Genomic DNA, 15,783 nt, shown 5'->3' on the forward strand with positions numbered 1-15,783 from the left:
ATATTAAACATCACAAATTCTCAAATATATTCCATGTTTTTGTACATCAATAAAATTTCATACATTTAATCAAAAAGTCGTGTTGATCACAGTTTAGAAGCACATATATTTTTGTTTTATTTATTGAGATACAGCCATTTAATGTAATAAAAAATAGTTCAATGATAATGTTTTGATTTGTACATAACTATTCTTGAAAAAAAAAAAATTATTTTATTAAATTTTTTTTATGGTGGATTATGTTACCAGTCATTAGCCACCAACAGCATGTAGGGAATGCACACTTAGCATCGTTTAAATTTAGTGATATGTGGAATCTATTAAATGTGGCTTTGATCAATGACATTTTTATCCTTATTTCACATTTTCTAATTTCCACAATGTTACTCAATGAAAAATTTCACCTGTTGTGTTGTGAGAAAATGATTATTATTAACATATTTCTTTAACATTTTATTAAATTTAAAAAATATCTGTATCTTTATATTGTAAGATAATTTTTTCCTTGTATTATTTGCATACATAGAGTTTATAGTCCATCATAAGTGTTTGTTTTGTTTTATTATTCATATCTTTTTCTTAAGTTTTTCATTATAATTTGTAGTAATTTTTATATCTACTTATAATTACTGTTTAACAAGGAATATAAATTAAAGGGGTAAACATACAAGTTTAGTGTAGGCTGGTACACCAAATGATTTTATTTGGGTTAATGACATGCTGAAGTGACCTAGGCGAGAAGGAGATTCAGTATACCCATTATATCTGTGGATGTGGATTGATTGTTTCAAATACATCTTTGAAGAAAGCATATTTTTACATGAAATCTTTGTTATAATTAGATTTTTCTCATTGAGGGCCAGAAGTCCCCTTTTTGATCGAGTTGGTTTAGGACATATTACTGCCTAAAGATTGTAGATTACAACATGAAGAAAGTTGTTTTTTTTTTTGAAAGTCAGTAATTTATGTTGTAGAAAAAATTAACGGGTTTAATATACATTTTTACATAAATTTTATTACACATTATGATATAAAACTAAATCTTATGAATTATTATGTTATATTTAGTTGTTTTTCAGCAAATAAAATTATTTTATGTATTATTTTGTTAAATTGCAATTGTGTCATATTTGATTAAAGATAAAACCAAAATGATGGTAGTAGCTTTATTTAACATAATTACAATAGTAAAACTAAAATTTATTGGAAATATTCAGTAGATTCAGTAATATACAAGGACTGATGTAGATGTTTATTTTATGTTTTATGTTTGTAGATGTTTTATGTTATGTAGATGTTTATTTCATGTCCTGGGTTATCCTGAACCATTTGCTACTTACCTTTTGTAACACAAAAAGTTGTTTAAACATTCATAAATATAAAATTGTTGAATATCAATCTACTCACTTTCAGGTTAATGTAATTTTTGCCTATTCTGTCTATTTCTGCCTATTTTTGTATTTTAGTCTTCTGAAACTAGTTATTGGCTTTTTCTTCAACAAAGTATCTGCTAACAAATATTAGTGAAGTTTTTCTGGATATTCTATTGAAGAAGGATTAGGTCCAAAAGGCCTTTGGGAGGAAAACTTTCATTAATAAATAAATAAATTAATTAATATTTAATAATTTTTAAATGTTGCATAATTAATATTATTCAACAAACATGAATAAATTCATACACTTATTTGTAATGATTAACCTGTTTGCCAGTTGAACAGTTTGAATAAATAAATTATTTTTTAACATAGTCTATATAAAATCATTTTTACAAAATCTAAAATAAACATAAGTATATTAAAAATTCTAATACTTCTGGTATTGCTGAAAAAAGTTGTGTTAAAATCAGTTACAAGAATAAACATTTAATGGACAATCATGATTAAAAGATAAAATTTCCTTGTGCCTGCTTCCTTAAAGTATGAAGACTTACTGAATAAAGTTTGAAGATTTATTAACGAGAAACAAAATTTAGTTCAAAATTATTCTAAAGAAAATGTCACTTAATAGGAGTCAATTAAAAGTTATCACTATTCATTGTAATTTATTTTTAGAAAAATATAATTTATATTTTTATACAATTGTCTTCAGTTTAATACAGTGTATCAGTTTGTATTAGAAGTCTGGCCCTTTTTAAAAGAATGGTGGGTGGTTATAATAAAGAATAACCTTTAATAATTTTTACTGCATTACAGTAAAATTACAGGAGCTTTGTGTTTGTACGCTTAATTAATTGAAACCTATAGAAATTAAATTCCATAACATGAAGCTAATATCTGACACATCAAACTGTATTTTAGTTTATTTCTGATGATTTCCTTAATCATTACATTAGAGAAGAGTGGAGAGAATACATTAAAGAAATGTTACTTAATGAGTATTGTCCATAATATTATATAAGGAGGTAACTAATCTGTTATCTAGGATAATCTCAGAAACTACTGAATATATTTGAGTAAGTCTTTTGCTGTTGATAAGTTATGCTGTTGACAAGTATATAGAAATGTAATACATTATTTACATAACAATATTGAATCTGTTTTTTTAATACAATGTTTATTTAAAAAATACAGACAACACATTACATAAAACAACAATAGTAAAAACACACCTAGTGAGAGAAATGTATTATTCTCACCTTTCTTAAGTCATTATTTTCACAAAATTAATATCTTTTTTCTGAAAATATTGTTACTATGTTACTTACAAAACTACAAAGTATTCATTGTAAACACAACTCAGGAGTGTACAATTAACTGTAAACTTCAGTGACTACACCAAATATTACTTTGAGCATACCGTAGATGCACATTTGACCACAGATTAAAAAAAAAATTGCAGTTACATATAACAAAACCAACCTTTATTTCACAGAATCTGGATACACTTAGAAAGAATTAACCACAACATGCAAATTTTATACATAGCACATAAAAACCACAAATTCAACATGCTCAAGTGATATGAAATTTATTAACTCGGAATTTGACAACTTATTAAACAAACACAATAAGATTAAGTATACTGTTTGATTATACTAAATTAGTTTCCTAACTTCTTCAAAGTGGATGTCGTTTATAGTACCATCAACAGGGAAGTTCATAGTACTATCAAAAAGATCTGGAAGTAAATTTCAGTATATTTCAAAATTTGTTTGCCTTTTAGGCTTTAGTTTCTGTTTTAATAATATAATAAATAATATCCCTATTAAATAAATAAATAATATTTTATGTATCCTTGTATAATAAATAAATAATATTTTATTTAGTGTCTACTAAACTAAAAAATCCCTTTTGGCATACCAGAAGGCAGTGGTAGATTTCACTGGTGCTAAGTTAGGGATAAAAAATATTTCCATCTTAAAGTTAAGAAAAACTTCAAATTTACTAAGTAAGTATGACAATGATATGAAAAAAAAAATGATGTGACATGTGAAAAAAGTTTCACATGTTTAGCATATGACAAGCCCCATCTTCTTACTATTCAGCAACATTGTGTCATCCCTTGCTGTCAAGGTTGGTGATATCAAAAATTGTTTCATACAAAGGTTTTTGGTAATGTTTAGAGGACTAACAACCACTTTAAACCGATTTGATACTCTGCCTATTAAGGGAGGTATGATTTTTTTTGGTCTTCAAAACCCTGTTTTTTCCACCCCCTGGGCGAATGGTTGGTGATATCAAAAAATTTATTTAGATAGGTTTTAGACCCTTATCCAAAGAATAGTAGGAACTTTAAATGAATTTTATATTTTACTTAATAAGAAAGTTATAGCAATATTTTGTTTTTTTCGAAAAAGCCCCCATTTCCATCCCCATGGTTAATGAACTCAATTGAGATTTTGGGACCAGTTATTTTTAAGGAATAATTTGAAAGTGATTGGCCCAAAATTACAGGTTATCATGTCCACAAAAAAGTGAAATATATATATAAACTTTTGAGCTGATGCTGGTTTTGGGGTCTGGGGGATGTGAAACACGAAGGTGTGTCAAGATTTTCCAGAAGTTGAATCATGGTACCCATTACAATAGGTAGCTTTCTTATGAAATCTACCTAAAAATAAATAATGAAAGTCTGTAAGATAACGATTTTACTCATGACAGTTTACCAAACTAAGATGCTATTTATCCAACTCAGGAAAGGATATTATCATTAGGTTTGGTGAGGTGGAAACTCCCTTAAACTTTCTTGGATTCCTCCGAGTTAATATGGTAGAAATAAAAACATTGTGATACTCAAATCATTTTTTTAAATGTTTTTTGCCTTCAGAAGCCAGTAAAAGAAATAAAGGGTTTTGGTCCTCCTTTAATTCCAATTTTCTTCAGTCAACAAAATTTTAATATTACTAATCATTGTTTAAGAAGTGTTCTGCTCCCAGTATCCATCAAAAAAATTGCCCCTCCTGTGACCCTCTTCAGTTAATGAAAGTTGACTAAAAATAGAATGCATTGAAATTTATACATATAAAATTGAACTGTTTTCTTTATATCACTCACCATATCTTTATGTTTTGTGCAAAACAATCCAGAAAGCCCTTTATTATCTGTATCTGTCAGTTTCTTTTATTCCTCATACATTAACAAGAGAACAGCTTTTAACAAAACTTGCAGGGAAATTTAATCTTATTTATGATTAAACACCTTTTTAATAATGTATAAATTATGTGCACTTATATGCTCATTTAATGTTAAATGTTTATAATTCTTATTATAAACCCTATAAATAACCCTTCTCATTATAGTTCAGTTTTTTTTTTAGTTAACTGCTTAGAATACATTTAAACAAAGCCATTAAAAGAACTAAATCAGAACACATTTAATTTGAAATAACTTTCATAGGAAACTTTTATTTTTTTTTAATTTCAGATAAACTTACTTCTTTAAAGTGGAAAAAGTTTTTTTTGTGATTTAACAATGAAGAAATTAAAAGATTGAATCATTTTTTGTGGAAATCACTTGTTTTCTTTAATTTTGACTCGCAGCTTGCTCCCTTCTGTGCATAATAAAATTTATTCAGAATTGTGTCTGATGTTATATAAATATTTTTGGTTGAATACTTTGATGCAGAGGTGCTGGTGGCCTGATATCACAGTGGTGACCATCATGTAGTTGTAGTGAGATACTAACATTAGTAAATTATAAGCTAAAGGAAAAAGCAGAAGTATATCTTATAGATACTCTTAAATTAGTAAAAAAATTGATTTCTTTGTTTTTCAAGGTGTCTACAAAACTTAGAAATGTCCTTGACTCATTATACACTCTACCTACTAAATTTCTCTAAATTCAGTGGATTATATGAACTTGTATTTTTTATGTTATTCTTCTAATTATTTTGTTTTTCAGAACATGAAAAGTTTATCGAAGATATTGCGATCATTTTTCTGGTCCGTTTTCTTTTTTGTCTCTTCTATGTGTTTGGTGGAATGGATTATACCAGATAATTCTTACAGGTCAGTAAATTTATGTTCATTATAAAACCTAACCGAGAAAACACCTTTATTTTCTGAAAACCACACAAAACATTGCTTTTATGAAAATTTTGTCATTTTTTTTTCCCAAGTTGGTGACCAACTTAAAAGGCCATTTTTCATGTTCAGTGACCATCTTCCAGCTATACGGACTTTCCAAATAATTTGATATTAATAATAGAATTTTAATGTCATAATCACTGTGAATTAAGTATCAAGTAACAACAGTTATGTGATATAATAATTATCAATTTATCAACATTATATTCTATTGCACTATTGCACTAATGAGTGTGAAATATGAGATCATGTGTTCTATCGTCTTGTTCATTGATATAAATATATCATTACTAAAAGCTCAAAAATGAAGGTAACATTTGCACCTGTGAGTGAAAACTTAAGTGAAGTTGCCTTGTGTTCACTCCAGTTCCTCAATTTATAATTTATAATCCCCCAATTCTTTTAAAAATTCAGTTGCCAGATAGTTTTTTCTTTAAAATTGCAGGTGGCTTCTTAATTTAAGTTTTATTGTATAATAAATAAAAGTTATTGAACTGTTAGTAGGTTGAATTTATTATGCATATGAAATTTTTTTTAATAAAAAAATGCACAATACTTTTATTCATTGTTTGACTTTTTTTTATTCATTTATTGAAGTGATGTGTTTTGAAATTTATCATAATGTAATAGTAATATTTGCGTCTACAAAATTTCTTGACATTTAAAGTTGAATTTAATTATTTCATTCCTGATGTGACTAAGATAACAGAAATCAGACTGATTAATAATATGTTATATCCTTTAGTTGTTTTTGAATATTTACTAATTGCTTATCATTATTAGCCAGATTGCTTATAGATAAATTTAAAATTACACTATTAGATGTAAATTATGTATACAAGTGGTTAGTTCTGAACGTAAGAAATTGTATTACAGTACTGATTCTATATGTTATTTTATTTCTGATGAGTTATGTAATAATTTTTTTATAAATTATTTTTAGCTGGTTCTTGGTCTATCGTGATGCACTCTTGTTTAGATGCGGGCATTATTTTGTCTCCTTTTTATCAGATACTTCTATCAGTTTAGCCGGTTACAGTTCCATGGACCCTGTCTGTCAGCCGTACCATATTGAATTCCCACGTTCTCTTAAACAAGTTGTTGTACATTGGAATGTATCAATGCATAAATGGTTAAAATACTGTAAGTATGGCTACTAATTATTTATAGTCATTAAATTTGATTTTAGTAATAATGTGTAAATTATAATCTATTTGAGTATTTGTTGAGTGAAGAACACGTTTAACTCTGTCTGGACTTTCCACTCGGTGCAGAAAGTAGTTTTAATAGAAAAGAAAATCAATTAAGTTTTATTATTGTTATTCTTAATCTGTATATAACCGAAGTATGATTTTCTCCAGTTACAAGAGGTAAATCGAATAAAAATTGGAGATTGTTTATTTTTGTTGTAGAAATGTTGTACAGTACAACCTGTTTATCCAGACCCCATTGAACTGGGCTTCCGGATTATCCGGACCGATATCAAGAAAGCCATTTTTAATTTTTGAAAATAAAATATGTATTGTTATAGTAGTAGGCCTACGGTATAATGTATCCATTGTATTGGAAGTTAGTGTCTATCACAGTTTTTACATACTGTAGAACTTATTAAAAGTACGTACATATTCGGTTTTAGATAACTCATGTACTGCTTACCATAAACATTTATTTTTTGTGAGAACAGAGTCTTGCAATATTTTTGTACAGTAGTTATAATGACTCATGCACCAAAAATATTTGTACAAACATCCTGTCGTTGCTTTATCGCTCATTCTAAGAATAGGGTGACGTAATGTTAATGACCGGATGTGTAGGCCTGTACACTCTGTTGTGCTCTATTTTAGTAAACTTTTATTCAGAAAAGCAGTACAGTATGAGTATTCACTGAATGTTGTAATCGTAAGATGTAGTTTGCTACAGTAGTGATCGTGATTGAAATTTTGTGTTCGCGTGGTGTAATTTAGTGGAATGGCAACTAAAATAAAGAAGGTAGTCATTTCTACGGAGGAAAAATGTAATGCACTATTTCGTATAGGTAAGGGGGAATTTAAAAAAAGATTTGTGTGATGGATTAGGTATAGGAAAGCAAACTATTTCGGACTGGAAAAAACACAGAAAAGAGATTGAAGATTTCTGTTCTAAAATGGTGGCTTAAGATAGTTTAGATACTAAAAGTTAGGGCGACTATCAGAATGGCAAAGAATAGTCAGCTAGACAAAGCTTTATTTATGTGGTTTACCCATTTTACAATGTAAGGCTTTAATTTTAAGTGACAAATTAGGTGGTGTCCGTCATTCATAGCAAGTTCAGGTTAGTTAGATGGAAGGCTCACCATAGAATACAACAGCTCAGTGTATCAGGGGATCATGCTGCTAGCGAAAATTATAAAATGACATTTTCAAAATTTATAAAAGAACAGAATTTATCACCATCTCAGATTTTAGTCCTGATGAGATGGGATTACTTTTTAAAATGCTACCAAAAAAAGCTCTCGCTCAAAATTGGACTCTGCTGCTAAGGGGCATAAAGTTTGTAAGCAGAAGGTAACAATTCTTTTATGCAGTAATGCATCAGGCAAGTTGAAGCTACCACTTCTTGTGACAGGAAAATCACCTTAACCTCGAGCACTGAAGAATATTAGTAATTTCCATGCATATTCAGGTCACAAAAATCAGCATGGATGCCTTGCGAAATATTTACAGAATAGTTTTCTTCATTCTTCATTCCTGAAGTGAGAAGATTTCATTAATACTGTGGTGATTTCATTAAGCTGTGTGCGTATATTATACATTTTGATTATCCAGACTTTTGCTCATCCGGACAACTTCCGGTTCCATCTAGTTCAGTTAAATGGGGTTGTACTGTATTAAATTTAATATGAGGGAATTATATATGTTTTATAGACATAGATTAACTCTAATTTAATGGCTGTGTCTGCATGTATTCATCATTTTGTTTTAGTATCAAATTAGAAGATATTACCATAAATTTGATTTGTTTTGGAATATCTGAGAAAAAGTGAAAAATATAAATAAATCTGCTCTAAAAGCCACACTCTGTATCTTATGCACTGATAACAGTATGCTGTAGCTGTTCTCTTGGTGTGTTACAAATACTTTCACTAGGTTTATTATGTTGAAATCGCTTAAAGTACATATACTAAACGATTGTTACAGATTGGTGCCAAACTTTCAACCTGTAGAGTAATTTTTCTTAAAAGAAAATGCACAAACTATGAGTAAAAAAAAAAATATAAACACTGACCAAACGATAAAAATATGGGGTTCTGAGTGAGGTGGTAAAACGCATACCTTATGTGATCTGATGGTTCCAAAATATTTGGAATATCTTGAGAAATAGCATCCTGGAAATTGAAGGATGTTAAGTAAGGACAAAATACAACAGATAAAAGCCACATTTAATAAACAATTTTCTGTAAATTACTGTTAAGAACAACCACTATGCAGTTCACCCCTATTGGCATTTTCTAACAGCCGATGACCATAGCAGTCAGTTCCACATAAAACAAAAAAAAAGATAAAAAATAGAAATTATATAAAATCAAAACAAAGATTATTTTTAGAAACATGATTATCAGTTTGTACTTTTGTTATACAATAATGCACTAGTGATGGCTCAACATAGAATAAATTATTAATAATTTTATTGAATTTAGGAGCCTATCCAAACTATGTACATTTAAAACAAAATCAAAGTAGACTGTTTAAAAACCATCACAAACCATTTAATTAGAAGTATTTGCTACTTCATTAAGTCCCTTATGATAAAAAATATTTCATATTGCTGAAACAACCCGAATAAAAGCTATGTTGTTTTATATTTCTCTACTTGTTGCAGTTATAAATAAAGTGATCAATTTATATCGCAGATGCTCATTTGGTTAAAAATACATCTAATTTCTTATAGATTTTTATATTTCCGTAAGTACATGAATAAAAAAAAATATGGGATTTGAATCAATGAACATTAGTGATTGAAATAAAAACAATTTCTTTTGCTATGTGAAATTTTTGAAGTTTAAAAATAAAGCAATAACAACCTATGGAACTTAACAAGCAGCTCAGTGTGAATAATAACCAAGATTGACATAACACGGATAAACGTAATTTTTGTTTCCTAACATGTGATACATGATTTTGATCTGTTTTTTGATGCTGAAAACTAATATGAACTCAGAGTCTTTTTATCATCCACCATTTCTGAAAAATTGTTAAATTTTAATTAAAGGATTTTTTTCATTTTTCAATGTATAGTTAGTATTTTAAGCACCTATATTGTATTTTGTTAGCTCATTTTTTATAGTTAACTTTATGTTTAACTTTTATTGTTTTTGTTTATGTTAACTTTGTTAACATAATTTTAAGCTATAAATAAACAATACTAGACAAAGAATTAAATCTTATCATAGTCACATATTATGACATCATATCTAATACTGAAGAGACAATCCTTCATGGATAAGATTAATTATGTCTGTGTAAGTCAAAACATGTAGCTGAAAACACAGCTGTGTTGTTTTTATTAAGCACTGGATTTAGGAATGAATTAATTTTGTTCAGTCTTATTGCTGTCTTAAGTTTGTTAACAGTGCAGAGTCATAATGCCTCGAAATTGTGTAAATGATGTGGATGCCTTTTGTTATCTATGTGGTGAGTTTACCGTAAAATCAAATAGAAAAAATATTACACCTTTAATTAAAAAAGCATATCACTTGTACTTTCAGTGTAAAATTGGTGATCAGGATAAGATGTGGGCTCCTCATATAGTATGCACTAATTATTCTATACATTTAAGAGGATGGCTGAAAGGTACATGGAAGGCTTTGCCATTGATGTACCTATGATTTGGCTTGAACCAAAGGATCATATAACCAATTGTTACTTTTGTTTAACAAGTGTCTGGAATTTCTAAAAACTCTAAACATATAATATCCTTCATCTAAACATACTGTAAAATAACCTTCATTGCAATCTGCAATCAGCACAGTGAAATTATTCCAGTTCCTGAGCCACCTGTGAATGAATGTTTTGAAAACAGCGGTGAAGAATCAGGCAGTACTGAAGAAGACAACAATAATTTTGATTATTTTCCAATAAGCCACACCTTATATCATAAGGTGAATTAAATGACTTGGTTAGGGATTTAAATTTATCAAAAAATCAAACTGAACTGTTAGGATCAAGACTGCAAGGTTGGAATTTACTTCAAAAAAATATAAAAATTTTGGGCTTTCGAAGCCGACTAAAAGAACTTTCTCAGTACTCTACTGATGAAAATAATTTGGTTTATTGCACAAATATTGATGAGCTTATGTTGCACTTAGGACAAGTTCATAAACCTGAGGACTGGTGCCTGCCTTTTCATAGATTTGTCCAAGTATAGTTTAAAAGTGGTTCTACTACACAATGGTAACAAATATCCTTCGATACCAATCGCTTTGGTATTAGTTTGAAAAGGACATACGATGCGATGAAAGACGTTCTTGAAAATATAAATTATAAAAAATATAGCTGGAACATGTGTGTTGATTTGAAAATTATAGCTATTTTGTTAGGCATGCAGTTAGGTTGTAAGTACATGTGTTTTCTTTGCGAATGGGACAGCCGAGCTAGGGATAAACATTATGTTACCAAAGAGTGGAAGAAACAAGACAACGTAACTCCAAATAGGAAAAACTTTATTCATGAGCCCTTAGTTGAACCCAAAAAATATTTTTACCCCCTCTCTATATCAAGCTAGGACTAATGAAAAATTTTTGTAAAAGCAATGAAGAAGGATAGTCCCAGATTTTTGTCATCAGGCAGGTATTTCCGAATGTAAATGAAGGAAAAATTAAAGGAATATTTGCTGGTCCTCAAATAAGAGAGTTGGTCGAAGATGATGTATTTAACTCTATGTTAAATAATGTAGAAAGTGCAGCTTGGGCTTCATTTAAAGACATTTGCAAAAATTTTCTCAGCAAACAAAACTCCAACGATTACCATGATATTGTTTATCAACTTCTTACTTCATACAGAGCTATGGGATGTAATATGTCTTTGAGTGGAGGAAATACATTTCCTCCACTCGAATCTGAATTTTTTCTTGGACAACCTCGGAGACATATGTGATGAACGTTTCCATCAAGAAATTTTGGTGATGGAAAGCTGTTATAAAGGGAAACAGACTACTAACATGCTAGCTGATTATTGTTGGACATTATTTTGGGATGTGCCTCAGGCTGTTTATAAAAGAAAAGCATCAGCGAATTCATTTTAACACAGGTATGGCCACACAAAATTATAAATTTTACAGATTTTAACTATATTTTCCCTTAATTTTTTTTTGAAGCATAATTTATTTAAAACGAAGGGTGATAGAAAAATTGTATTTACAGATCTGTAATGTATGCAAAAACAGCAATTCAAGAAATGGTATCACACTTAGAGAAAAAAAAACTCTTTTGTGTATCTGTGTAATCATAGTAAGGGAAGGGTGTGTTTTGACCATCAGTTTTTTCAAAAGTAACTTCACAATAGTTGCAATGAATAATAATTTCACTTTATTTTTATGTTTAGAAGGATTTAAAATGCTGTAATAAAATGAAAAATAATAAATCTTTTAAGTTAACATTCATAATATAATGATAATCTTACATCACATGCATTTGCAATTTAAAATACAGCTCACTTCATGAAATCGTGCTTATTTAGCAGCCTATTAATAAAATTTTATTTGACATTTGAAAGTTCTTATTGTATACAGATTTTATATTTTTGTTTAAAAAAATAAAAAATTTTTTTTGTTCCCAATTATTCTAGAACATTCTATTTTAAAATTACTCTTACAAAAATAAGTTAAAAATTCCAAACAAAGATAGTGAGGAGGTGAGCATAGAATTTACAAGAAAGGAAAATGTTTAGTCAATTCATTTATTCTCTGAAACACCTCTGCAGCAAAACAAAACCGTAATATTTAAATATGTTATAAAAATAGAAGCAATTAAAGAAAATATTTCAGCTTACAATGCAAATCAAAATAAATAATTGCTTTTATAAATAGCTAAACTAATATGATTAAGAAACAAATAAGTACTGCCACTATTGGTTAGCTATAAAGTTTATATCAAACTTATTCTGATTCATGATATGTATGTTTTCTAATTCTATAAGCAACATTTATACAAGTTATTATTTTACCAGATATGAATCCAGAATTTCATGAAGAAGATTATCTTGTATATTATTTATTCAGGAATTTGTCTAGTATCATTAAATAATGAAAGGCGTAATTTCATTTATTCATCTCCAATAGAATGAAGACCAATAAATCATAATTTTGTATACATAAGTATTCAGAGTATTTTTGTTTATATCAGCTGTATGAGAAGTTGATGTAGTCTTTTGCGCTAGAGAGTAAGAACAAATTAGGGCTTCTGAGAAAGAAAGCATAGAAAACAAAGTTTTCTGTGTAAATATGAAACACCATATATTTCTAATGATCTACTTACAGAGTTTATCACGAAGTTCTCTTGGCACTTTCATAACCTGTCCTATTCGTGAAAATATTGGAAAAAGTTCACATAAACATATGTCCTAAAATGCTTCGTTTGTAAGTTAGGCTAGTGAAAGACTTTGCTTGGATTTTAGTTACCCCAATGAAATGTGGTCATACAGAAATTTTTAGGACTTTAATTAGGGGAGAAGAATTAGTGATTTTTTTTATGGTTTTTTACCTGTAAAATCGAATAAAATAGGTCCCAGGCCATATCTGCAGTAGTTTTTGAGAAATCTGGGATGAAAACCAATAAATTGAAGTAAAATCCTTGTTTTTTATGTTTGACAAACTATAACTTCGTTAAATGGATAATAAACACATAAAATTTTTAAATAAAACTTGTAGTGAATGTAATTCTCGACAAAGTGGTATAAGATAAACTAACTTAACTTTCTTTGTTTTATTTAACAAAGAAAGTTAGAAAAATTTGAATTTTATTTAGAGTACAACACTTCATTTGTTAGAAAAGTACTTATTTAATTTAAACAAAAGCCAAATTTTTGGTGATGTGAAAAATTTATAAAAACAAAATTTACTGTTAAAAAGTTAAAGAAAAAATGGAAATTACACAATTGTGTGATAAAAATAAATCTACTTAGATAATAATTTTTTTTTATTATGACAAAAACAATAAATTATATGAAAAATTATTATTTCAAAGTTGGCAATAAAATGACAACAGCTGATTAACAATGCATAATATTGTATTAGTGTTAAAATTATTCTGTAAGGTGCATTAAATATATCAGGTACTGTGAACTGTGCTGCTGTTAGTGAAGGTTTTCTGTGAATTTTAGTTTGACTGTGATCGGTTTGCTGTTGAAGTAATGCTGTACTTATTTACAACAGAGGAATACACTGATATGGTATTCATTGTGGGTGTGTGTAAGGGTAATGCTACAGCTGTTGCAGTAGGATATGAAATATGTTTTCCAAATCTCAGGATTCCAGATCCCAAAACAATTAGTGTGATTTTTTGCAATTTTCAGGAAACGGGTTCAGTACCTAGTATTCATACTAGCTACAAACAGTCTGTCCAACACAAACTTCTTATGGATAAAATTATTATTGATGCAGTTCAGCACAGTCCAACCATCAGTACACAACATCTTTCTAGGTGGATCAGAGTTTCACATTCCATGGTTTGGAGGATACTTAAACAAAGCAAGTTTTATCCTTATTGTAAATAGCCAGTTCAACATCTATACCCAGGAGGCGGTCCACTTCACTTGTAGTTCTACAACTGGTGGAATACAAATCAACAACTCGATTTACAAGTATGTATTATTTACCGACGAGGCAAATTTCACTTGAGATGGCATCAACAACTTTAGATTTTTCATCTGGGGATGGATGAAAAATATTGTATACAAAATAAACATACATTTTCATGAGGAATAATTGTCTGTATTATGGATGTGGCTGAGCAACTTAACGAGAACCCTAAAGAACTATAAAGAGCAATAAAAGTAGTACAGAAGTGTGCCAAGAAATATGTTGAAAATGGTGAGCTCATTTTTGAACATTTATTATAAATGTGTACATACAGGTGATTCAAAGAAACGGGAAATTTTGAAAGTTGTGTTGGTAGTCGTGGGCGATTGGTACCACTTGATAAGTGGCACCAGCATCTCTAACCTAACCTGCCATTTAGTTGTCATGGATCCTTGGAGTGGTGCGCAACGTGCATTTGCTATCAAGGTGTTTTACAAAAACAATGACAGTGTGGAGGGAGCACGTAGAGAATTTCACCGTCATTTTAATCTGGAACGGCAGGACCGTGTTCCATCAGCACATGTAATTAAAACATGGATATCTAGTTTTGAGGAAACTGGTTAGGCAATGAAAAAGAAACCGCCAGGCCGTGAGCGAACCTTCCATACACCACAGAATGTTCAAGCTTTACAAGATGCTGTCACACGAAGTCCACATCGATCAATCCGTCATCTCAGCATCTTTACAATTGCATACTTCAAGTGTTCGAAGAATGTTAGTGAAGGACTTGCAATACCATCCGTACAAGTTGCAGATCGTCCAGGAACTGAAACCGAACGATGAAGTTGTGCGAGCACAATTCTGTAATGTAATACTTCAGAAGAAAAATGATAACGAAGAGTTTGTTCACGAACTGTGGATGTCAGACGAAGCGCATTTCCACCTCAGTGGATTTGTTAACAAGCAAAATTTCAGATACTGGGCGCAAGAAAATCCTACGCAGCTACACCAGCGTCCGTTGCACAGCCAGAAAGTGACCGTGTGGTGTGCTCTATCATCTTACGGTGTTATAGGCCCTTATTTTTTTGAGGATAACAACGGTCTTGTGATTACAGTGACGTCGGTTCGTTACGTAGCCATGCTTGAAACCTTTGTTGTGGAACAACAAAAGAGATTTCCACTGATTCTTAACACAGCCTGGTTTCAACAAGACGGAGCAACGTCACATACTGCACGAATATTGATGGCAGCTGTACGCCAATTGTTTGGACAACGCGTCATTTCACGAAATGGTGACATTAGATGGCCTCCCAGATCGCCTGATCTCTCAGCTTGCGATTACTTTTTGTGGGGTCACCTTAAAAGCAAAGTGTTCCACAGTAGACCTGCTACAACGGAAGAACTGAAGGCAAAGATCCGAGAAGCAATTGTGGAACTTCCAGTTGAGATGTTACGTCAAACCATGAACAATTTAACGAAGAGACTTC

General features: G+C 29.9%; 1 protein-coding gene across 1 annotated transcript in view; it reads left to right on the forward strand.

Moving 5' to 3' along the window:
• por (Protein-serine O-palmitoleoyltransferase por) overlaps positions 1-15,783 on the forward strand; it is a 55,575-nt gene that overhangs the window by 23,373 nt on the left and 16,419 nt on the right. Inside the window, exons 5-6 of the mRNA XM_075362751.1 lie at positions 5,340-5,446; positions 6,468-6,667. Of these exons, the coding sequence (XP_075218866.1) occupies positions 5,340-5,446; positions 6,468-6,667 (307 nt within the window). The remainder of the gene's footprint in view (positions 1-5,339; positions 5,447-6,467; positions 6,668-15,783) is intronic.

The sequence above is a fragment of the Lycorma delicatula genome, chromosome 4 (assembly GCF_047948215.1).
Source record: "Lycorma delicatula isolate Av1 chromosome 4, ASM4794821v1, whole genome shotgun sequence".
NCBI lineage: Eukaryota > Metazoa > Arthropoda > Insecta > Hemiptera > Fulgoridae > Lycorma > Lycorma delicatula.